A 25102-nucleotide genomic window follows, 5' to 3' on the forward strand; every position below is an offset into this window, starting at 1 on the left:
AAAGTAGTTCCCGACAAACTGGTTTCGGTTTTGGTATCGCAGATACTACGCCTTTGCTACAGTTCATTTCTTCGCATGAGCTCCCTGGTTGAGTGTGCTGAACCACAATCACTGAGCATGCTGGCATATTGGCTTCTCCTTCCCCAGGCTACATTTGTTTGTAAACACAAGCCAATGCTTTGACTGGACAGCTCAGACTGACTGTGGACTACACCGCCCAACTCCGTGTCGTTCAGAAGTGAAGTGAATTTTGTCAGCGCTGCAGTTTTGACAGCATGCACTGATATGTAAACTCTTGTGGAGCTGGGAACTGGGCAGCACCATGGGCGTTGCGTAGCGTGCTTACATTGCGCGAACGCGGTATACCAAAAGAGCAGCACGCACAAACAACGGCGCCAAGTCAAATCCCATTTGGATCACGTTGACTGTGTTGAAAGGTGGAACTGTCGTACCACTGCACTCTTGTCTTTCCTGTGACTTTATGTGGTCTTAAGGTTGCCAAGCGAAGCCTTTTACGGTTTGGGGACTTAAGGGTGCCACTCAGAACCTCTGCCTTGAGCCGTGTGACAGTACACTTGTACGCTCGGTTACGCCGGCAAGCCGGCTAACCGAAAAAAATGTCGAATTGATGGAGTCCTGGTTGTGTCACTCTCAATTGGGTGTACACGTTGCAGGCAACTTGCTTTGTTTGTTTTGACAGCTTTTGCTTCTCAAGCTTCTCGAAACTATTTGCAAATGAATTGAAGCTGCTGTCAACAAGGTCGCTTTTTTTTTTTTTCCCCTTTTCCAACAGCCGACTCCGCGACCAAAAAAACCCGAAAATCTAAAAGATAGTGCTCTCGTTTCACATATTCTGACTGACAATTTGACGGCATTATCAATCCAAGGCTGAAAAATAACCACTACTTACGTTTGAATTGCCTAGGTTACAGCCAGCCAATTATTTCTCTTGAACGTACTTGCAGATGCACAGCGAAACGGCGTGGTTTGACTCCGTAGCCTCGACTGCATTGCCTCCGGAAATTGTCGCCGGGTGTAGTCTAGTATCTTTCAAGAGGGGCGATAAAATCAGTTGGATATTGCTTTAATTAGTTTTGGAGAACATTTGTGCTTATACATTAGGAACACGAAAATCTTACCATATACTTGATTTTATCGCCTTAAAACCAGTTATGGAGCATACTGGCAGCAAATTTTACCTTCGAAATTTGACATATGTCCAGTCTAGCTCTTGAGTTTATTTATGATTGTTCAATTTGTTGGTAGAATGAGCCTGTCATAAAAGAAAGTTTGATTTCACAAGGTATAGAGTTCCGTGCGCATACACCCCGAAATGTTGCAGTCATTCTCTGTAAGTGGCAGAAACTTTGGACAAAATAAAATTCTCATTGCTGAGAACCAAGTTTTATTGTAACTAGTAAAACATTTGCGGTGGGGAGAGACAAAACTTGAGTGCCAATTTAAAAGTGCCAAGGAATGGAGCGCATAATTGCGCCAAATGATTGACAAGGTCGATAAAAACAGCACCGAAAAGGCTTTTTCAACTTGACCAGTAAGGGAAGTGGAAGGTTAGTCAAAAATCAAATTGATTAATAGGCAATTGGTTAAATTTAATTAAGGCTGAAGTCTTGTATGTTAAACCTTTCAGAATATTCTACTGGGAAATGGTAAAACGCACAGAAGCTGGTAGTTGATACACTCGCAATCACGTTGACTGCACTCTTCTACCTTTGAGTGACTCAGGAAATGCACTGCTCTCACTACTGGGGAAATGTTTGAGTTGTAAGAAATGCTGTCGTGTTCAGTGCCACCCTTTTGCCGCAGGACCCCAGAGTGAGCTGCTTGGCCCCATTTACACGTCCTCTGGTGGCCCATTTGGTAGCAGCGGTGGGGGCAAGAAGACCACCCGGCCCACCCCAAAGAGGTAATGTACATTGTGCCGGTCACTGTTTGTCTGGACGTAAAATGGGGTGTGCAGAGGATGCAGGGCCTTGTAGATGCATGGCGGGAATGACCGCAATGAAATAGTGACGCCAGTGGGCAGGAGCAACAGGCGGCCAGTGGCGCTGTTCAAGTGAGCAGGCGTGACCACTGAGAGGGTTAGGGTGCGAAGCATGGCTAGCATGGTGTGTGAGGGGGTATGCAAGAAACGCTGGTCTCGTCAAGTCGGAGGAAGGCGTATTGTGCAAAATTGTATTGTGTTGTATTGTATTGGTTCATGGTGTCTGTCACAGTAGGAAAACCATGGTAAGACGAGGCGATGAGGGGGCTTGCAGAAGGCTCTTGGAAGGCACGTACAAGAAACGTGCGAGCATGATAGTCCTTTATGAAGAGGGTGAAAGGGCTCCTTATAGAGACGGGCTTCAAACAAGGGGGCATTATCGTTATTGGTGGTCCGTCTGGAGGGGCTATTTAGAAGGGCTGATTGGGGAGAAGTCAGCATACGAGGGGGTGTGGAAGATTTGAGCCATTTGATATTTTTGCAGACGACACCATCGTGTTCAGTGAGGCCAGAGAAAACCTGCAAAGAACGGTTCAGTTACAGCATTCGAAAAGCTTTGTGGTAATGTTTGAGATGAGTAGAAGTCAAAAGCGATACTATGAAACAAACATGCCTCAGCTTATCTGGAAATGAATTTTCACAAGTTGGCTATGGGAGTTGTATATAGCAGGATGTGCTTCCACCAGTGGCATCGTCGGCTTGGAATGCAGAAACCCCGCTGGATGTAGCAAACTTGGCATTTTTGCGGGCGTGTGGCTGTGGTGCGGGCTGGAACTGCATATGTGTGGTGTGTGTAACAAAATGTGCAGACGTGTAGGAGGACTACAGATGTTCGAGTTCACACAGGGAGCTGTCGCTCTCCTTGAATCAGTGCAAGGGTTGTGCTAACTTTGCACTGTTTTTTTTTTTCTTTCCTTTGGTTACAACTTACAACACATGGCAGTTACTTGTTTCACAGAATTTGGAGTCTGTTTTTTTATTATTACGTATTATTATTATTATTAATATTATTATTGTTGTTGTTGTAACTAGTAGGTACTACTTTGAACTCTGAATGTGTGCAACATCATTGTACAAATGGACACTAGTTTGGCAGTGTCTCCCAGCAGCAGCCTGTCGATGGAAAGAGAGCTTTGGCTTCAGTGGCAGCAAAGAGATGCTCCTCAGATGGCATATCAGTTGAGAAAAGAAAAACTGCCACGATTGTCCGTTATTTGCGGAAACAATTTTTGAGAGTAATTTTCTAACAACCTACGTCTGCAACTTTTCAGTGCCACACTGGGATCAAGACGCGCCAACTTCTTTTCTTCTCCCACCATGAAATGACCGGGCAGTGCTGCCAAATTCTTCAGGGATTTTTATAAACCTTTGACTATGGCTGTGCAAAGCCAGTAAAGTCCTCTTTTATTCTTTGGTACACGTCCTATCACGAGTTCCTTCCCTCATTCCAATAAAGTCCTCTTATTTTTTGCTGCTTGTCCTTTCATAATCTTCTTTCCTAGCTCAGCTGCAGCTTTTCCAAACTAATTGTTTGCGAAGCAAAAGTTGAAGTGCTAAAACCATGCTTGAGCATGACATGCAGACAAAAATGACAAAGAACTATTTTTAGTGAAATGAAGTTTCTTGTTAGAGGCACCGATTTGGCAGTACCCAGTGATGTCAGGGTGGGCCAACATACCAACGGGTGTAAAACTTATCGAGTAACTTATTACTTGTCATAAGTAGTTTGTTCACTGTAAAGTTGTAAGCAATTGGGGATTTCCTCCTCCTGTGAGTACATGGGCTCCTACTGTAGGCATGTAGTTACAGTGGAATCTCGATGATACGATTCTGGGTGATACCAATTTCTGAAAAGTCCCGGCGAAATTGCATTGCTAGCAATGGGAAAAATTTCGGCTGTTCCGAACGGACCTGCGCGGCCCGGCGGATGATACGAACGAGCAAGTGACGGCTCTCTCTCCCCTCTTTGTCGCTCTTTCTCAGAAACGGCCAGGCTGTTGTTTTCTGCTTGCTGACACCGCCGCGAAACCCTGCACGCTTCTCGCGGCGTGGCCGGCTGCAGCCGCGCAGTGGCGTGGCCGCTCGAGTGACCGCTCCTAACCGCTCTTTAAAATCCCGCTCAAAGCAGACGCTAAGTAGCTTGTGCGGTAAAGGAGCTGATTATGCATGCGAAAACGGTACTATAAAACATCATCCACGGCGCTAGTGGAAGCGCCCATGAAATATCTGCCGGGGTGCTAAGCCTAACCATCTCCGGCGGAGCCAAGCCGGCTGTCTCGAGCGCTTCGCAAGTCGTCAGGCTCCTCCATGGTGCCGTGCGCGTCGTGTGTCATTTTCTGGTTGAGGTACGAGCTACCGCGGGCGCAAAATCGTCGATACAGACGTGAAAATACAGTGCGCGCAAAGCCGAGGTGCGCGAATGGCGTGCAAAAACGCACCATGTGGTTCACGCTTGACTTGCGGCATGTAGCGAGCTTGGGCACTGCGAGTGAGGTGACGAGCGCGAAGCGTTACGCGCTCCAGAAAGGACCGCTTTGCGACGGGGGGGGGGGGGGGTAAAAAAATGCAGAAGAAAATCACGAATTTTTTCAGGCGAAAGTAAGAAAAGAAATACACGAAAACTTTTTTCAGCGCTACATTTTTTGGTCTGTATTGGTTCATACGAATTTCGGATGATACGAATATTTTTCGCGGTCCCGTGAGATTCGTATCATCGAGATTTTACTGTATATGTAGGAAACGGCTGTATTAGAACAAACCCAAATCCAGTCGTGCAATGTTGGTTAGAAAGGGAAGAGTCGGATTTTTCGATGCTATGTCTGCAATGCAATATGCATCGCATGAGGTGTGAGGATGAGTTGCTACCTACGTTGAGCTCCAGTGTGGACATTGGTTGTCACGGAGAGCTGAAACCATAGCTAGCCAGCCCCGGCTAATAACGGCACCACGAAAGTAGAGTTCACTGCAGTCGTGTGGGCATCGTGACAGGTTCAGCGCACTGACGAGGCGAACACGGGCTTTGAGCTGAGCCAAAATGAACAACAGGCTTCTGTAGTCGAGCAGTACAAGTGTTCACACAATTACAAAATCCACCCAAATGTTGTGCTTGGTGACCTGCAGCTAGTGGAGCCAGGAGACCACATGTGGTTGTCAGTGAAGTAGGCTTGCAAGACCTCTCCCCGACGTCAGATCTGAGGGTTATTGGCCCACACAGCAGGTGGCATGTCACTGCATGGGTTTAAACTGTTTCCCACAGTTCTATGCTAAGGACACCTTACCAGTGTGCAGGAGGGAGAAGCTGAATGCGGTGGCCAATAAAAGACCGTGCATTTCAGTGGCTCCAAAATGTAATTTAATCGCTGCCAGTGATGCCGTGGGCATTGGCGGATCCAGAGGAGGGGTCCTGGATGTCCTGACCCTGCCTTAATTTTTGAATCGATACCCCCAAGAAGATTTTTCTACGACCTCAGGTAGTTGATTTTTTCCTAGTTGTATTCTTGGTTTTACAAAATTTTTGGTGAATAAAAAGGCTATGTCCCTCGTCCTCGTCATCATCATCATTACTGATAGAAGCTGACCCCCCCCCCTCCTTTCATAAAAAACCTGGATCCGTCCCTGGCCACGTGTCAGAGGCGTTTAGGTAATTTATTGAAGCAGGTGGGCTGGTTTTGGCCCCTAAGCCTTCCTAGGGAATTCTCAGTGACCAGAAAATGCAAGCTGCCAGCACCTCAGCAAATTCACAACGCAAGCAGTTATCAATTCGTGAAACTGATTTTTTGAACAGCGAAAGCCTTGTGTGGCTCACTGAGCGGAAAAGCCGGTGTCCAGCGTCTGTAACACAAAAAAGTATAAAGGGCCCATCTCCCCGCGAGGGGGACTCTAGTAAATGCGTCGCATAGGGGGTGGGTGTATTGCGTTAACGTTTAGTGTTTGGGGAGTTGGTGGTAGTGAATGCGTTGTATCAGCAGCTTCTTGATGTAGTTTGTATGAGTCAAGGATATAAGGCGCGTTCGTAGCCTTTCATTCTGTGTCGGTTTTGTGGCGCAGTGGGAAGAGCATGTACCTCGCGTTCCGCCCACAGGTAGTGAATGCGTTGTATCAGCAGCTTCTTGACGTAGTTTGAATGAGTCAAGGATATAAGGTGCGTTCGTAGCCTTCCATTCTGTGTCGGCTTTGTGGCGCAGTGGGTAGAGCACCATGTACCTTGCGTTCCGCCCGCAGGGTCGTGGGATTGAAACCAGGCGCCGGTAAGTATTATTTTTTTATATAGTGTAGGGGGAGGGGTGCGGACCTGTTGTTGAGAGCGAGGAGGGTAGCGTGAGGGCGCACCTGGAACAACTGTTGCGGACGCCGAGGCACGCCGACAACGCCGGGTGACATCGTGAGTTAAAGAAATGCTCTGCATTTAAAACATCTACTTCAGAGACTTTCAACCGGGCGAACTTGAACTCTGCAGTAGCGAGAGGTGGCGGTCCACGCACCACAGATGAAGGCAGCGGACCAACAAGCAGCAAATTTCACCATCGTCATCAGCTCTCCCATTACATACCGGCAGCAGGAACGAGCAAAGCTGCAATGTTTACTGTGACGCAGATCAACGCCACTTGAACGGTGCATTCCATTCCATTTGCGGCTACCGTGGCTTGTGTTGGGGAGACCGGGGATGTGTGGTAGCTTTTCTTGGCTCAAATAAGGGAGCTTTGGTAGCATCGTTTGTAGTACTAGCATAAATGGCCTCGCCTCCAAGATCAGTGTGTAAGAAACAAGCTTTATCACTGCCCAAATTTCTCAAATGCGGCGAAAACAAACCACACCCGACAACATTCGTTGGCAACCTAGGTTAGTATATATTGAAATAGGTCATAGTTTCTTACAGAATACACTATAGAGGAATCTGGCGCTAGCGTCTATGCGGCTCACATCAAGGTCGTCTGTGAAAACAAACCACGCCCGACAACATTCGTTGGCAACCTAGGTTAGTATATATTGAAATAGGTCATAGTTTCTTACAGAATACACTAGAGAGGAATCTGGCGCTAGAGTCTATGCGGCTCACATCAAGGTCGTCTGTGTCGTCATGGACCGCCATTATACATCGCGCTCGCCTTAGTTTCATCATTGGCTTGGATTAAAACTTTAAAGGGGTCATGAAATACCTTCCGCCGATGCATGGATGTACATGTAACCAAATAAGACAATGTATTAGCAATCTCCTCCCGCAAGAATTTTGTTAAAGCGATGAGTATTAGCTGAGAAATCGTAAATCAAAAACCGCGCATTATTGTCGCGCCGCGTTTCCTCCTCTTTTCAACTGTTGACGGCGCGCGAGCACTCCCTCCCATGATGCTGCGCTAGTCAGCGGTGACGTACTTCCGCATTACGCTCCTCCGACTGCCGTCTGCTACGGGCAAGCTTTGTTGACACCATGAATTCCGCACTCCGCTCAAGGATGGATAAGCGAACGAGAAATCTGGCCGCATGTGTGCGGTGGCCTGGCCTTGCCCTTTCGCGGTGTGCGTTGCTGCAGTGCAGCACGTGACTTTTAATCGGCGGCGAACTCGCAGCCGCTGGGGAGGATCTTGCGCTCGGTCTCTTTCATGCACCGCGCACTGTTTATCAAAAAAGCGCCGTATCAGAGATGTGGCCCCGCTGGTGCCGGGTCTTATTTTGCGGTGGTGGTTAATTCCTGCCGGCGCCATGTGAAAAAGACATTTTAAACCGATAAAGAACCCGTGCACAAAACGCTTCAATCATGTGACCAGTTCAGCATGGGGCGACGCGTGGTGGAGAGCGGCAACGTTGGCAAAACATGCGCCGGCGCGGCTCTGAGCTTTCTAGCGCTGGAGCAAGCGCCTTTCTTTGACGATCTCAAACATCGGTTGCCTTGGCAACAAGGCACAAACCGCCCCAGAGGTCAGTTATGGTTGCGTGATCCCGGTTCAGCTCGGGGCCCCACCTCGCGACATGTGGGCACTGCAGACGTACCACTCACTCTCATTAGGAAGTGTGAGATGCGTTTGGCATTACAGGAGGCGATGGTGTGTGTGTGTTGTGGACGCCTTTGTTTCGCGATGAAATGCGACGTTGTGCTTCTGCGGGTGGATAGTGCTTCCCATGGTCTGGATTATCTTTCTCGAGCGACGTACGACTCAACTTCGCATGGGGTATGTGCAGTGTGCGTGGCTAAAAGCCATCTCGGCTTGCGCGCCAGAGTTAAGTGACTTGCTGTTCGTCCCCGCAAACCGCGCGCGACGTGAGTGCCGAATTTACGACGGGCAGGAGGAGGCAACCCATCGTCTGTCAATCGCGGTTCAGACTTGCAACGCATGTTGTGACGTTGTGTTCGTTTGAAACGCATCTCTGGATTGTTTTGAAGTGGAAAAAAATGTATCCGTCAAACCCGGGCATTCGCCTCAGGGTGTTCTCTGCGATTGCACGAAAGAAGTGTCACGGGGCTTCAACGCTTTCTTTATGGAACGTACTCCGGTAAGAGAATATCCATGTCGTGTTATGGCCGTGTTGCATTCAATACGAAAGGTTAAGCGTTTGTTTACACTTGTTTCGTTTGTCGTAAAATGTCCAAGCACTCCGGCACTACGCTGGCAGATCAGCCAGCTAGTCGACGCTGAGCAGACGACTCATCTCTTTGCCGGAAGTGCGTGAGAAAGCCGCCCAATAGCAGGATGTCTAGCGCATGACGAACATCGGGGAATCGATGATGTAGACATGTGAAGATGGCGGCGTCCAAAAACACGAAGGAAAGGGTGAGAAAAAAGCGACAAACTTTGCAACAAAAGTGTGAGCTTTCCGCTGCGCGTAAAAGAGTAATACTTGGCCCAGATGACCTTGGCGACCCAATCTATTGATTGTGCTACTTCATTTAGTGTGCTCAAAATGCCTTTCAGGGCCCCTTTAAGTGGCTGCAAATTTAAACGAAGTGCCACAAAAAGTGTAAAATAAAAACAGGCTGTTTTAAAACTAACGAAAAAAGAAGTAAAGCGTATTTTGCCGAAACGGTCGTGCCTGCTATTTTGCAGGCCGAGGTTGCAGTTATGAACAATGTTAATATTTGGGGAGGAAACTCATTAGAGACTAATTTTATTAATTTTACCATTATCTCTAATACGTTGTTTGAAGAGTTTCGAAAGTTTTTTGAGCATGCCTATGAAAGGCAGCGTCTAGTTCCCCTCGCAGTGGCTGCTGCCACGCATGACGTCATGAAGACGTCATAACATTAATAATTGTCATTATTTTGTGTAGTGTAGTCCAAAATACACATTTTTTTTTATTTGCAGTACAAAATAACGCACCATTGAACTGCTAAAACTTTTCTAAACAAACAATTTTTGTTCTTGCGGGAGCAGCCGGCGATGCTGCTGCCAGCTGCCGTATCGCGTACATGGAGTCTCGTATCCGAAAGCGGGACGAGGCTCCGATTTTCTCAGGCCGACAACGTAGATAAACCGGAGTTCATATTGTTTTAAGCATCACCAGTTCAAAAAGACAATGTTGATACTTCCTTCCTTTTCTTATTTTTTCACAACGGTTTGCATTTGTTCCTTCAGTTTACGCCTCTGATGTTTCGTCACTCTGTGAGTGCTCATAGCTGAACCTTAAAGGGGCACTGACACAAAAATTTGCATCTTGTTTTTTTTTTTTTTTGTTGCGATAAGTAGTTAGTGACCTACTTATCAACTGTAGAAACCTCATTTGCTTCAGCGTGCGACGGTTAGTTAATTAGAGGCATTTTAGATGCGGCCAGTCGCAGTTTCGGTTTCAGCGGGTGCCGTGAACCGATGGATTTTGTGTGAACAAAGCTGACCACTGACCATCGGAGCAATATCACAGAGCCGAGCTGCCGTAGCACTGTCGAATCCGCACCGCCGGCAGTTTCTGCGAATGCCCCCACGTACTGATCTCATGAGCCGCTTAATTAAAAAGCGACCGTGGACGTGACGCAGGCGCTGCGAGTGCAAATGCTACTGCGGCTAAAGAACGACGTGCGACGCTCGAGACATGCACGCTGGAAGCAGCTGGCCGGTCTGCCTACAGGTCCGCCTACAGATTCATTCCGCTAGCACTGCGGCGGATATTCGATTGCCGCTCTCGTAAGCGTGCAGATGACAATTTTTAATGCAACCCGCCATCGCATCATTAACTCCTTTCTCATATAAGCTGCCATGGTTGGAACTTGGGTACAATTTCGTGCAGCGGTAACAAGCTATCACTCGAGCTACCTGCGCCGGCCTGGGCCACTTCTCGGCCGTGGCCGCCGCCTGCACAGCGACCGTGCGGCTCACTGAGTGGGCCTTTAGTGTCTCCGGTGCGTTTTCTCGTCCAATGACAATAAAAAGTAATAGAAACAGAGTGCCTGGAATCGCTGTAGAACTTTGGTCGCGGCCAGCTGCCCAATGAGCTGACGAAATCACAGCGCCTCTGCCGCAAACGATCGGGTCGTTTGTTCTCGAGAGCAGAAGCTCCGCCCTCCAGCCCTCCAATTGAAGCAACGAGCCGGGCGAGCCGGCGAAAAAAGCCGGCAGTGCGGAAGCGGCAAACACAAACTCATGACGTATTTGGATGTTGTTTGTTTACAAAATATCCGTGGAATGTCAATTGCGCGTGGTCCTCTGCTGGCTGCTCGGTTGCATTTCACACACTTTAAAATTGACTTTAAATATGTTCTAGGCTGTATTCGCCGCTGATATTTTGCAGATGATGTATATGTATTCACACCAATCTATCTCCGAAGTTATCTCGCCTCCAAAATTTTGTGTCAGTACCCCTTTAAGATTGCCTGTACAAGAAGCATACAAGACAAGCCCTGGACGTCAACTGTTGTTTACCGACAGAAGGCACTACCACATAAGGAAATCACACGAGAGACGCACACACAGCGTGTTTTAAATATACATACCAATGGCAATACATTGCAACTGTCACATCGCAATTGTCACTCTCCAAGATGAGAGTGCAAGGTGGCGGTGTCTTTTCTTTATGTCAGTCTGCAAATTGGCAGCGTATCTTTAAACAGGCACTCCAGTGCAGTTGCTTTAGACCCACCCACAATCACACTAGCGCGGAGTCACTGTCCTCTCCTCCTGGTCGTGCCTGTGCGCCGTTCCGCTCGTGCATCTCCCGCTGGTAGCGGTATTTGAAGACCTCGGGGCAGAAGCGGCACCGGAAGGCCTTCTCGCCCGTGTGAGTGCGCAAGTGGGTGACCAGGTTGGTCCTCTGGGCGAAATCCCTGGGGCACAGGTGGCACTGGTAGGGACGGTCGCCTGTGTGGAGGCGAAGGTGGTCGTCCAGGTTGTTTTTCTGCGCGAATGCCTTGCTGCAGTGGCTGCACCGGTGGGGGCGTTCGCCCGTGTGTGTGCGCCGGTGCTTCTTCAGCTGGCCGTGGTACCGTGTCACGTAGCTGCACTGCTGGCAGTGCAGCAGCCGACACAGGGAGAAAGAAGAGGAACCTGCACAAGGGAAGGAGGGGAAGCACTGAGGGTCCTCACAATGGGAAACACAGTGTCAGTGCACCAACAGTGGGGCTTTAAACGCCAACTCAACTCTTTCACCTCGGCCAAATTTACTTTTCACAAACCATAAGTACCTCCGAAACAAGCGGCACATGACTAGAAACCTTGTGAAATGCATTGGTAATTAACTAGAAAAGTTTAAAATTGCTTAATCGCCGACGACGCTGCACTTGCTGGCGGATCGCGCACACCACCATGAAGTGCAAGTGACAGACAAGCCGGTCAGGTGCTGGTGCCTCCGTCCGACCAGAAGAAGCAGTCGAGCTCCACCTGGGTGCACTTCTCCTAGGGCTGCCGCAAGGGCGACAGGTTTGCTCCAGTCAGCCGAGAAAAGAGAATTAGTCTAGGTCCTATTTGTGGCTGCATTACTAACTGCCCTCCACGTGAATTATTGATAATTTAGAAACTACAGTTTCACTTTATGCATTAAGCAGACAGAAGAACAGAAAACCCTGTACATTAACTATGGCAACCCCATCAACTACCAAAATGGCACCACACTTTTTTGCTGTCTGTTTTCATGCTGTGCCAGCTATCAAAACTGGCGTTTTTCTTGTTTGTTAGAATGGGCCTGGAAGCCAAAACCGGTTTTTCTGGCTGCTACCTTTCAAGCCCAAACTTCAAATGGTCGTAACTTCTGCTACAGACCAGATAGAACGATAATGTTAGTCTTATTGCACTCTTTGATTTGTGCACAGTTCACTGGTTCCCTGTTTAACTGCATCCCTCCAGCAGTTTTTTTACAAAGGCTGTCAAAAAATTGAATATAAAAATCCAAACAAATTTGAATATAATCATTTTACTCAAAAACAAATTTTATATCTACAATCAGAATGAAAAACTGCATGTGCCCTCTAATTTTCATCATCATAACTGCAAAAATAAACTTTTTTGGTTTAAGACCAGTGAGCCCCCTTAATATGAAAGCATCAGTCATTTCGTTATGTCTAAAACCTGGTGTCGTCGTGATGAAGAGATGGCACACAGCACGGCTGACGGATGATTCAGACACACACAAAAGAAAGGCCGGCATCTCGGAGAATACCAAAAGGTGAACGAATGCCCACATTGACGGCATATTTCTCGCCAAAGCTCCCACAAACAGAGTAATGTAATTCAGTTAAAATTCTCAAACTGACGCCATATTTCTCGCCAAAGCTCCCACAAACAGAGTAATGTAATTCAGTTAAAATTCTCAAACTGACGCCATATTTCTCGGCAAAGCTTCCGCGAACAGAGTAATGCAATTCAGCTGAAAAGAAAATTGAGTAAACATAGATGTGGCTGAGAATCCATCCCGGAGCTTCTGAAACGTGAAACAAGAAGGCATTCTCAACGCCGCAGCAGCCCAATGGCTCCAGGTGTACCCACTGAATGTGTTGCGGCTTTTGACTTGCAGGGGTGAGACAGCTGCGCATATTGCGCAGATTTGATACAAATTTGTTTTCCTGCGCCTGGCTGCTCCAAAAGCTTGAAAATTGGTAAAATTGCGCCAAACTGCTCCAAAACAGTCTGAGAGCGAACGATTTTAATGCTCCCATCAGTTTCAGTGGGGAAAAATGCTTACTGGCCGCATAATTTTCTAGCACCCCCAAAGTAAAATTGACTGATTGATCATTCAATAAAAAACCCGCATAAAATAATCCCCGAAATAGTTTTTTCGGAAGTCACAATGTCGGGTTGCACATGTTATATTCTGTGCGTTTTTAAAGCTTTCCCATCTTAAATCATTGCAAAGTCCTGTATAAAAATACTTATGTTTACTGAGGCGACAAAACTTCTTCAAGTTTCTGAGCGCCGTATCTCCGGAACGACATTACGTACGTATGCCAGCGTATGCGTATGGTCCCTAGATATTTCTAGGGACCATAGTATGCGGGGCGCCGCCATAAACTTTTCTTTCCCCCATGGCCGCCATCTTGGTATTGTGAAGATGGGAAAACATGGCCAGCGGGCGAAGCAGTTGCTCGTAGTTAAGGCTAGTTCGCTCTAGGTTAGGCAGACCGCTCTTCGCAGATTTCTACCGTGCTTTTGGTTATGGGGGTGGCTAGGTTTACTTTTAGTTGTTTGATCTGTTACGGGAAGTTGCGCCACTCGAAAGGTGGAGTTCATAAAAAACAACGCGGTGCCCGATAATCGCCGCGTTTCGTGTGAGGCGCGGTGTGCGCTTGAAGTGAAATTTCGGACTCATCGCGTTGTTGTAAAACGCGGAGTTATTGCTGCCTTTGACAGCGAGCTTGCGAGCTGCGAGAATGGGACGGTCAACACTTCAAAAGGGGCGGCGCAGGCTACATCGCCGCAAAATGTTCAAGCACTGTCCGATAGCGGGACGGGCTCTTATTGCACGCTAGTAATAATGGTTCATCTATCTGAAGTGAAATTTAATGCCAATAAGAAAACTCCCACCTCCCCTCGCGGGAACCCCTGTGTAGATGCGACGCATAGGCGGAGCGGTGAAGGGACCGCGTTTTATAGCGCACATAACGTTGAGGGGACTGCGTAAGCCGGTCCCAGTCGATGACGACGTTGGCGTACTTGTAAAGCGGCGTGGACTCTAGGTGTTTGAGCCAAGCGTGGATGTTGCTTCGCCGGAGAACGGCACTCCGGTTATATGCGCAGCGCGCCCGAAGGAGAGAAAACCGCGGAAGAGAGAGTACTGCACATGCGCCAGCCCCAGCGCGTCTGCCGCGGCTATGACGCCGCACAATCCAACACAATCCACTTTAATCCAATCCAAGCCAATCGAATCGAATCGAATCCAATGCCCCTCGCGAGAGAGTGTTCGCTATCGGAGAGGAGAGGGGGTGAGCGGCGGAGAGCGCAGCTGGCGCGGCGAGGAGAATGGGGGAGGGGTGGACAACGCCGACGACGACGCCGGAGGGACAAGGCGAGTGAATGAGATGCTCTGCATCTAAAAGGGAGATGGCTAAACATATCAACGTTACTCAAATTACGATCGATCGTAGTGAACGTGCTTTAGTGTTTGAAATAGGAAAGCTGGCGGGGTGCGACGACTGTCACCGATCGCTTTGCACAACTTTTGCCGTGGCTCTACACCTGTGCATCAAGCCGAGTCTGGGATTACAAAAATAATTTCGGCATTCCCGTGGTAATAAAAATGCCTTACGATTGCTTAGTTTTTCAATTCGATATTTTCAACGGAACTCCATGCTGTCTATACATAGAGCCTAAGAATTTAAAAATGGTTTGTAAATAGGTAGTGCATTTGGTACCTCGTGATACTCTGGTAGAAAAACTTTATTAGAAGGCTGTTTCAGTGTTATATACGTTCAAAACCGATTAACGAGTGCTCTTTCCCCCCCAAGTTGCCAAAAATTTGATTTTTGGGCACCTAAGGTGACATTATAAATGTCGTTAACGGCTCCAAACCAAGGTTCTTCTGCTCCGAAATAGAGATTTCGCTGCTCCAAAAACTGCTCCCAAACTTGATTCAGGTGTCTCACCCCTGAACTTGGGAACACACATTAAAGGCACGCACAAAGGCCTACCCTTGCAGCTCAGGAATGCTAATTACAGAACTAACAATCAAGCAATAATGCATAATGCATGTTTATGCAAAATGCCTGCTGTTTTAGTGTTCGACAACAGTGTCACCATGTGGCATTACTGAAACCTGCCTTTATATGGCACTGTTCTATCAGATGGAGGCAAGCAGCGCATTTATAGGCAAAGAGAAAGACACAATGGGAAATTGATAATGAGCGGACATGTTCGGCCATGGCACATTAATGCGTTCGCATTCACTGCATCATTAGGTGTCCCTGTAGTTTTATTTTTTGCACTGCATGTTAAACACGCTAGTACTCTGAGGGCTTGCCAGAGAGTCATGGTGGACAATGTCAGCATTTCGGCAGGTAGGATGGTACGAGGAAAGAAGCACTTTAGAATGCACATAAATCACTCATAAAAGCTTAAAACCTAGCTTAAAAATTCAGAACAGATAATGCTTACAACTGACACACGTGGCCCTTTAGGCGATAACAAATTGATTGATTGATTGTAGCGTTTAACGCGCCGACGCAATGCAGGCGATAAGGCGTGCTGTAGTGGAGGGCTCCGGATTAATTTTGACCACCTGGGGATCTTTATCGTGCGCCGAAATCTCGTACACACGGGCGTTTTTGCTTTTCGCCTCCATCAGAAAAGCAGCCGCCGCGGCCGGGAATCGAACCCGCGACCTCGTGCTCAGCAGCGATAACAAATTAGAGACCAGCAGCTGGCTTATATATAGCTATGCAACAGCACATGCGGATGAAATTGCTTGACAATAAATTATATCACGGAAAAAATCTTCATTGACATTCTTCCAACACCACCCAAGTGGTACATTTATATGTGCACTTGCTAACAACAGAGCACGTCAGACAACTGGAAGACGATAGAGACAGTGGCATTGAATGACAACTGGAGGGCACTGAACAAGGATGACCAACAACGGGAAACAACACAGCAATTTGCAGCAAATGACCGACCAACTCAAGCACTGATGAATGTAGCAGCAATGACACATGCAGCCCGCTTTGGGGTAACCAAACATTGCTAAAACCGCCACTCGTAACCGAACAACAAAGTTCCCAGCACGGCCTTCTCTCTGGGTTGAACAGCTTGCACGTCCCTTCTTACCAGATGGTACAGCTAAGCTCGCGCACTTGGTAGGACTAGAGGGGACCGCGGGGAGGAGACGATCTAACTGCAAGGTCGTGCATAACCAATTTGAAGATTACAGCCATGTCAGAATTCAGACGGTGGGCCTTTTCAGCACGATTTTCATCCCAGCAGCTCAGTGGTTCGCTGGCGGGACTGATGCCTACAAATATGAAGCATGATACACCAAGATTCTTCAGTTTTGCAAAGCCACAAATCTTATTCTCGAAGCCGCCGTGCGGTCCAGGGGTGCTTTCACGACGGCTCGAACGTTCGCAACAAGCAGCTTGATACGGAATTGGCATGTGGAGTGCTTTAGTCTTCGAGCTTGACGGTCAACTGATTGTTGAGACCTGATAAGAGAGCACACTGTTCCGGAGAGCACAGTAGCTTTTTCCTGCTGCCAGCTCGGAAACGATACTGGAGCGATCGCCAGTAAGTTGACATGCCAGACAGGTCATTACGTTTGTTTCACTCTTACCAGCATCTCGCTGACGGCAGTTTCGTTTGCACTGTCGCGTTATGAAGTGCGTATGTCGCAACCAAGGCGTTAAAATGAACCCCGTAGAAGTTTACCTTGTGGAAAACGCCAGCAACGAAGAAAGCGCAAGTGAGCCACGGCGACTTGAATGATTATGAGCGCATGTAGGCCCCATTTTCCCAGAGTAATCATCAGCATACAGAAAGAGAGACATTGAACGTGCAGTAATAAGTTCTCCGAGGTTACTGACGCCTTCAGCAAAAAGTGCGCACGTGAGAGCCCTCATGCGCGCAGCTTCGAGCACACAGGACTGTCGGCACATACACAGCCGCGAGCGGAAACAACCGGTGCGCGTCCAAAATTCGGTTATACAACTGCCGCTACGTTTGTTGTTTTCGTGTTCACAGTAAGTGAAACCTGGAATGAAACAAGCGTTGCAGCAGTCGGCCGGCATTGACAGGCGGTAATCCGTTCAAACTGCACGTCCCGCCAGTGCAAAGCCGCGCAAGCGTGCGACTCGTAATGTCCTTGGTCATCCCGTCAGCGAACGCCACACCAAAGATTCCTTCAATGGTTTTGAAAGACTGGTGCACAAAAAAAGAAATTGGAATCTACTTATCAAATTGTCAAAATAAGCGGTCTGCAGTCTCGGGCTCGCTGGGCACTGCCATCATTGATGCCATCTTGGTACGACTTTGCCAGTGTGCAAAGCCAGAGGATATAAAAAGTTTTTGACGCAAAAAGCAACCTTGCTTAAAACATGTCATGCTTTCTTTTCAGTACACGCTTCCATAACAAAAAAGGAATATTTTGGCTGGGCCAGGCACTTGTTCTCCGGTTTTCCCCGCGACGTTTACATTTTCGTTTGTTTACATGATGGTGGGTGAATTCCTTCGATGAAGGGCAAGTCCATAGTATGCATGGAGGAAAAAAATGATAGTATGCCCGATAGCATCCATGATAGTATGACCCTGAGTCGAGACTCGGGCTTGTCCACCGTTCCTGAACGTCAGGTTGTTCGGAGGCGTACTGAGGCACCGAGTAGCAGGTTTCGCTTCGCAACCGGTGATGTGGATACACGTTCTAAACAGAGAGAATATCGTATTTTCAGCAAGATAGTCTTAGCATTAACGACTGCACTATTTGGCTTGTTTTTCTTTCTTTCTTTCCTCCACGCCTAGCCACTCGACCACGACTTTGGCTAGTTTCGGTTCCGTCCGCAACGCGTCTGATGATGATTGTGGCAGGATGCCCCTAGGGATTGGCCAACCGAAGAATCCATCACAAGGTAGCTTCGCGTTCAACCACCGTCGTCATCTTCCTACTGAAGAAGGAGGAGAAGAAGACAAAGCTGCGAAGAGGAGGGCGTGTACGTTGCTCTCAGCCGGTGCACCAACGTCAACAACCTTTACCTCACCAATGCTGCCGGAGACTACTGATTCTACCACAGAGACGACAACATCGACAAGAACATGATGGACGAGTTTCGGTGCCTCGAGAACCACCACCTACTCACCGTAACACAACAGTACTTGCGTGCCTTTGCCACCGGTGTGGACCCGGACGCGGAATTCCCTCTGGCGCTACTAAACACCAGATCACTCAACATAACGGCAACACGATGGAACCACACGGAACCCCCATGATGCTTCGCATCCTCATCAGGGTTCCCCATGGGAAGATGGTGTAAGTTTTTTCCCTCCTGGACTCCTTCGGCCTTGCCGAAAACCGCCTCCCGAAGTGTTCCGCGCTGCGGTCTCTCGGTTTCTGATGAGCTTAGTCTGGCTGTGTACTACAAAAGAAGTAACTGTTCTCTCGGAAGTCGCTCAGCATTTTATTGCCGCTATTGCAGTTTGCGATTTATCTGAAAGGGGCCTTGATATCTAAGAAGAAATGTATAGTAAAATGTACGCCCTGTGATTTTGAGTGGTGGCTAAAATATCTAGGACAGCGTTTTAAATGAATTTTCGCGTAGCAGTGGCTGTCAAGTGTGCCATGCCAATCACGCAAATTCAATGCAGCACGAATGATACTTCCTCAGAGCCATGCACAATAACTGCGTGCTTTCAATTATGATAGACATCCGCACGTGTATGCTTCATAATTAAAAATAATCGATCTGCAGACCAACTTTTTCCCCCGATCACTCCATGACACCGGAACCGAACCCCGAACACCGTGCTGCCGTAAGGATCGCGGATGGTCATGTCACCCTGCCACCTCTTGCAAGCTTGATGATCACAGTCTACTATGAAGATGCTGCTCCAGACATCGAAGCTACCGTAGAGAGTGACCAAAGGTTACTTCTCGATCGCGGTGTCTCCGTCACACGATGCATCGCGTGCTTTAAGCAACGCCAATCCCATGTTTTGGTCACTAATTTCACCGAGGAGTACCAGCATTTAAACAAGGAGCTGCAATTGCGTTCCTCGAAGGAACGCAAGAAGCAAGTGACGTGATGGCGGTCGCCGACTTTCAACGCACATCCGAAGATACCTTCAAGCTTCCGGATCCCTTCCCAGCGCTACCAGAAGAAAAAATCAAAACATCCCCCTCGCGAGGGGCACGATCAAATGCAGAGCATTTCCGCGGGGGGCGTGCCTGCAAGTCTTATGGATTACGTATTGGTTGTTGTTGTTGTAATTGTTGTCTTCCAGCGTAGACATTGTCGATGAAGTCGATGGTGAAACGTGCCGTGAACCCCCTGCCGCGGCTATTACGCAACGTGGAGAGGCTACGACGCAACGTGGCGCGGCTATGACGCAACACAATCCAACACAATCCACTTTAATCCAACCCAATCCAAATCCAATCCAAGCCAAGCCAATCGAATCGAATCCAATCCAATGCCCTTCGCGAGAGAGTGTTATAGCGCTGAAATTGCGCCACCACATGAACGCGAACCGAACGCGGCGAGAGAGGGTGTTGCGAGTGGAGAGAAGGCAAGGAGGACGCGGGGGAGAGGGCGCACCTGTGGCCGACGGTTGAATGAGTCAAGGATATAAGGCGCGTGCGTAACCTTCCATTCTGTGTCGGCTCCGTGGAGCAGTCGGTAAAGTGCCGTGTACCTTGCGTTCCGCCCGCAGAGTCGTGGGATCGAAACCTGGCGCCGGAAGGTATTATTTCTTTATATAGTGTAGGGTGCGGACTACGTAGTGATGCGGACTACGGACGCCAACGCGGGTGACATCGTGAGTTACTAAAATGCTCTGCATTTAAAAAAAACAATCAAATGGTTCCTCCTGTTGAAGCTAACGAAAAATACTGGATAAATTAGAAAGTTTTCTATTCAGATTTGAATTACACGTTTTATGGTTATACTGTGTTAGCATTAAGAACTTTTCGATTTTTCTTCATCACTCTGCTTGGTTTTATTAAAAGCTTTTTAGCAAGAGCTTTCCTCCTCCTCCTTACAGTTGTTCATTTTGTAAAGGACATAAGCATAAGTGGCAAGAGAGCATAAGAACGCACCTCAAAATAAATCAGCGCCGTTGCTTCTTGATCCACCATTTTCCCTAATCGTAGGACACACTCTCAAACGCTCTCGAAAAACGGCGTGTCTGCCCAGTTTACTGAATCTGCAGCCAGGCGGCGCAGCATGCGTCGGAGGCTGTGTGCTCCACTTTTCGTATTTCTTTCAATCCCCCCTGTACGTACAATAGTGTACATTCAATATCTCAATCATGGGTGTCGGCATGCAGGGTGCAAATGGGGCACTTGCCCTCCCCCTCATTTGCCCCCCTCAAAACAAAATCCTGCCAACGCCCATGACCTCGCTCTGTTGAGTGGGGAAAAGAAACTTTATGAAAATAAAAGACCTCAGCTTTGTTTATTCAAATCCTCAACTTTGCAGCTAAGCCTAGTTGTTTCCTGTTTGCGGCAAGTGTAACTGAAAATCCAAGCTCACACACCTGAATATCTCTTCTTGGTGGTAATTTCTGTCTGCACTTCGACGCTCGTGAACTTGGTCCTCAAGTTAGTCTGTGAAGGCTTGAACATAAATGGCACCACGCACTGCGTTTGGGAATCTCGTTTTCCGGCCGAAAGTGACGGCCGAGTTCTGCAGGTTCCACAGTCGGCCGAGGAGAGCGATCCCATCCGTGTACCTGGGAACAGAAACGCGACAAAGGCAGCGATTGTGGAGTATTATTTATATCACATTCGCTGTACTATTCACTGAGTGTAATCTCTTTGTCTCTGCATCCTCATTTAAGAGATGTACAGTTAGTACATTCAAGGGTGGAAGCAGGCTTAAAGGAGACATGAACATAATACAACTTTGTTCACAATATACAACAAAACCATACGTAAACAAAAATACAACAAAATACAACTAGCCTGTGGTAAATCACTCAGTTCCATCCCAGCCATGAAAGACGTTTTCCTTAACAAAAAAATGCAACAATATTAAAAAAACTTTCAAAGTTTGTACTACAGTGATATAATGTGGGCACGAATGATATAATATGGACCAGCACTAAAAACATTTACAGTGAAAGCTCGTTAATTCGAACTTCAATATTTGAAATTCTGGGTAATTTGAACTGTACTAAATTTGGCCCAGCCAAGCCCCCAAGAAGCCTCTGTATAAAATGTCTGTTACTCCGAATGCAAGTGGTTCTTGCTACAGGTAATTCGAACTATGCGCCACCACACTGCCAGCTTGGCACCTCACAAACAGCCAAAGAAATGCACTCGCTGCCTGAACATGAAGCAATGCCACCTACAGTACAGCCTGTAAAAGACTTGTCTATAACACAGCGTTCGTACTCTCAGCCCTATCCTGCCCCGCCCCGCCGGAGCGGGATTTGAATAAAACTACTGCGGAATTCTGAAGTCTTAGCCATTCGCTTTTGCCTCCGACATGTTTGGAACGAGTATGTTTCGGCAGTTTTCGGATGCAGCTGGTTGAAGTTGAAATCGCTGTTATAGACAAGCGTTTTACCGGCTGTACATGCAAAAGAACAGAAAAAGAAGGTAAAATCCATTAAAAACAAACTGAAACCCCCATGGTGCATGTTATGGAAGACGTATTCTTTGCAGACTACGTCGCTGCGGACGCGAGCGCAGTGTTGTGTGGTTCTTTGGCATATGAAGACATCTCTCAGAAGTCGGAAGCACAGAGGCTGTCTCTACAAGTGACAACACGGAGGAAGAGGACAAAGCACCGCTGCGGCCATCCACACAGCAGTGATGGCCTGACGGAATGCCGGTTGTCTTTTGTTCAGTTTTGAAGGCGGCGAAGAGGTGGGCTTCCACTACATTCGCTCGTTGAAGCAAAAAGTGCTGGCTGACTTCTTGAAAGACGAAAGGCAGACTGCAACCACAAAGCTTTTCAAGAACCAAATTGTCGACACGCCTACTGCCTCCCCATCCCAGGGTACTGTTCCTATCCATTTGTTCGAACTTTCATGAATTTGAACTGAGATGGCGTCCGCTTGCGATTTAAATTAACGAGTTTTTACTGCATCTGTGCGTTAAGGGGGGGCACTGGACTTAAAACAACCTCTTTTAATTTTCAAGTAAACTTTGTGAAACTTGTCAGTCTTGCTCCTTTTTCCCCCATGATTTCAAACATGCCCTTATTTTTCCAGTTGGTCAATTAGTTCCCAAGATAATTAGAGATAATTAGCCATTTTTGGTCAAACAACAGAAAAACAGCGTTGGCCATAAAACTGCAATCTTTATTTTCCACTACTATGAACCCTGGTGAATGCTGTAATCGAAGCAGTTTTTTTATGCATCTTTAGGGGCTAATTTTACAGCTCATTAAACTTTGGTGTTTTAAATGGGCATTCGAAATGGTTCCTTGCCACCAAAGTTTAATGAGCTGTTAAACTTAGTTTAATAGCTGTTAAAAAATTAGTGGCAATTTTTATTTATTACACTTACAGAAAAAACTACAATGTAAATTCTTTTGACAACTTTGATGCGCTGGGGAGTTGGTACGTGGGTGTTTGTATTGAATCTGTGTTCTCACAGTAATTCAGAGCACAAGGGTTATTTGATCCCCCCCCCCCAAACATCGATATAAAATTGGCACAGGTGGGTTATTGCTCCACGCCACACGCGCACGCAGAAAATACAGCACAAGTATCATAACCCATTTGTTATGAAGTGGATGCCGCACTAAGCTCTAGCATCTTGAACAGCGCCACCCTTCTAATTCACTTAGCCCTGCGTTTTCCAACCACTGGTCACTCCAGACTGGTCGGATATCATGTCTCAATTGTACCCTCATAGCCATCATTAGCTACCACCCTCATGTGGCTGACGCTGAACATCTTTATATTATCTACGGTGCAACGTAACAGCTGACAACATCCAGAAAAAAGCTGTGTCTTGCTAAATTTGGTGGCGCACACTGCAGCGCAGTTTTGGAACAGAACGGCGTAGAAAATGTGATTGGTGCTAAACGGTGCAAGTGGCACACTGCTTCCACACCAGTACACGCCTGTCTATCTTACTGTCTATCTTACTGAACAGCCATGGCCTGCCATCTGCCTGTTGTCCAGTCAGATGTAGAGTTCTTATAGATGTCCACACTATGTTTGATTTGATTGATTGTAGGGTTTAACGTTCCGATGCAACGCAGGCAATGAGGCATGCTGTACTGGAGGGCTCCGGATTAATTTTGACCACCTGAGGATCTTTAATGTGCGTCGAAATCTCAAACACACGGGCGCTTTTGCGTTTCGCCTCCATCAGAAAAGCGGCCGCCGCGGCCGGGAATCAAACCCGCGACCTCGTGCTCAGCAGCACAACGCTTTAGCCACTGAGCCACCGCGGCGGGTGCAAAACTATGTTTAATAAACGAGATGACAATGTGCCCAGGATCAGGAAAATGGCTTATAAATTTTGTGCCATCATATAAGAGGGCAGAAACAAACAAGAGCCAAATAAACAGCTCCCAACAGCTCTGGAAAACCTCTAAACCCCAAGAAAATTCAGCATATAGTAGTTCCAAGATCGTATTGACAGTACAGTGGTTAAAAATGTTTTGCAATGCTTTCATACAGCACTCTGATGACGAGAAGTATCAGATGACACCCAAGGCTTAAAAGAAGTCTGTATTGTTTGTGAAACCAACAAGTTAAGCCTACACACCTGCATTTATTTCCCTTGTAACTCGCGTCTGCACTTCGATGTTTTTGAACACAATCTTCAACGATGCCTGTGAAGATTTGAACATCAGTGGCACCACACACTGTGTTTGTGAGTCGCATTTTTGAACAGAAGCTGATGGCCAAGTTTTGCTTCTCGCACACTCTGCAGCAGAAGCAGATTTCGCTGGCAAATCTGGAACGAGAAGCACAAAAAAATGCCATGAAGCACAAAGTTGAAGGAACAGCAAGAATTACCGCAGATCGTGCAATGTTCAGCTTATTAATAAGGCTGAGTAATCTCCTGGCAGCCGTGAGAATTACCTCTGGGAAATTCTCACGGCAGTTTGTTAAAAGGTGGCTGGCCTAAAATTCACTGAATAGAATTAGCTCCCAACATAACCTAACATAACCTAACCTCACCGAACCTAACGTAACCTAACCGAACGTATCATAACCTACCCGAATCCAGCCCAACTGCAGCAAACCTAACCTAACCCAGCCCAACGACACAAAACACAACCTATATTACACCTGATCCAACCCATTCTAGAAGCCATGTGTGTCGATCTCTTGATATAGTAATAAACAGAATAAAAAAAAAAGCAAAATCATGATGAGCAAAAACTTCAAAAATTTTGAAAACTTTGGGGAAAAAAAAAAAAAAAACTTCATCAATACCAGACTCGAACTTAGGCCTTCGTGTAAAAGCAAGTACCATACCACAGCGCCACAGGAGAAGCTGTAGGAACGAGATTTTTGGGAATATTTGTACCACAGTATCTCAGTGTGGCAGGTTTAGCTAATCAGATGCGACTGCCGTGAGAAATTTGTGATGGTAATTCTCACGGTTGCCGTGATAACAAACACTACCTATTAATAATATATCACCAAGGTGTAACGAGAGGCGGTCAGAATGGTGCTAAACAGTAAGTTAAAATGCAATGCGAAAATTTGCTTTCGATTCAACAGTGCCAGAAAATTGCACAGCTTCACAGTCAATCCAACAACGCTGTGATGATAAAGGTATCCCGTGGGAATGTTTCAATGGCACTGAAACAACGATCTGAAAACTCTGTTTCCAAATCCTCTCATGTGATACTGGCCGTGACTTTGAATCCTCCCGGCAATTCTGATGGAGGCGAAAAGCAAGAACGCGCGTGTGTGCAAGATTTCGGCGCACGTTAAAGATTCCCAGGTGGTCAAAATTAATCCGTAGCCCTTCACTGCGGCGTGCCTTATCAAACCCCACAATCAATCAATCAATCCTTCCGGCAAGGAAGGACAACCCCGATCTCAGCACCGCCACAGCCAGCTGCACTTC

At 47.2% G+C, this 25102-nt stretch overlaps 2 protein-coding genes across 5 annotated transcripts in view; one reads left to right on the plus strand and one right to left on the minus strand.

Moving 5' to 3' along the window:
• The window catches only part of LOC144149556 (rac GTPase-activating protein 1-like), a 35938-nt gene extending 32466 nt beyond the window's left edge, over window positions 1-3472 (plus strand). The window contains exons 14-15 of the mRNA XM_077681186.1: window positions 1825-1924; window positions 3274-3472. Coding sequence (XP_077537312.1) covers window positions 1825-1924; window positions 3274-3328 — 155 coding nt within the window. The 3' untranslated portion in view covers window positions 3329-3472. The remainder of the gene's footprint in view (window positions 1-1824; window positions 1925-3273) is intronic.
• A 5812-nt stretch (window positions 3473-9284) lies between these two features.
• LOC144149557 (uncharacterized) overlaps window positions 9285-25102 on the minus strand; it is a 28461-nt gene continuing 12643 nt past the window's right edge. Inside the window, exons 4-6 of one of the 4 annotated variants that reach the window (XM_077681191.1) lie at window positions 23783-23974; window positions 20691-20781; window positions 9285-11466 (exon numbers count right to left, since the gene is read on the minus strand). In XM_077681191.1, coding sequence (XP_077537317.1) covers window positions 11069-11466; window positions 20691-20781; window positions 23783-23788 — 495 coding nt within the window. In that variant the 5' untranslated portion in view covers window positions 23789-23974 and the 3' untranslated portion in view covers window positions 9285-11068. Of the gene's footprint in view, window positions 11467-20586; window positions 20782-23782; window positions 23975-25102 lie in introns of all 4 variants that reach the window. The other 3 variants (XM_077681189.1, XM_077681188.1, XM_077681190.1) reach the window with 3 other exon arrangements.

The sequence above is a fragment of the Haemaphysalis longicornis genome, unplaced genomic scaffold, assembly GCF_048455015.1.
Source record: "Haemaphysalis longicornis isolate Haplotype H1 unplaced genomic scaffold, Haemaphysalis longicornis Haplotype H1 scaffold_8, whole genome shotgun sequence".
Lineage (NCBI taxonomy): Eukaryota > Metazoa > Arthropoda > Arachnida > Ixodida > Ixodidae > Haemaphysalis > Haemaphysalis longicornis.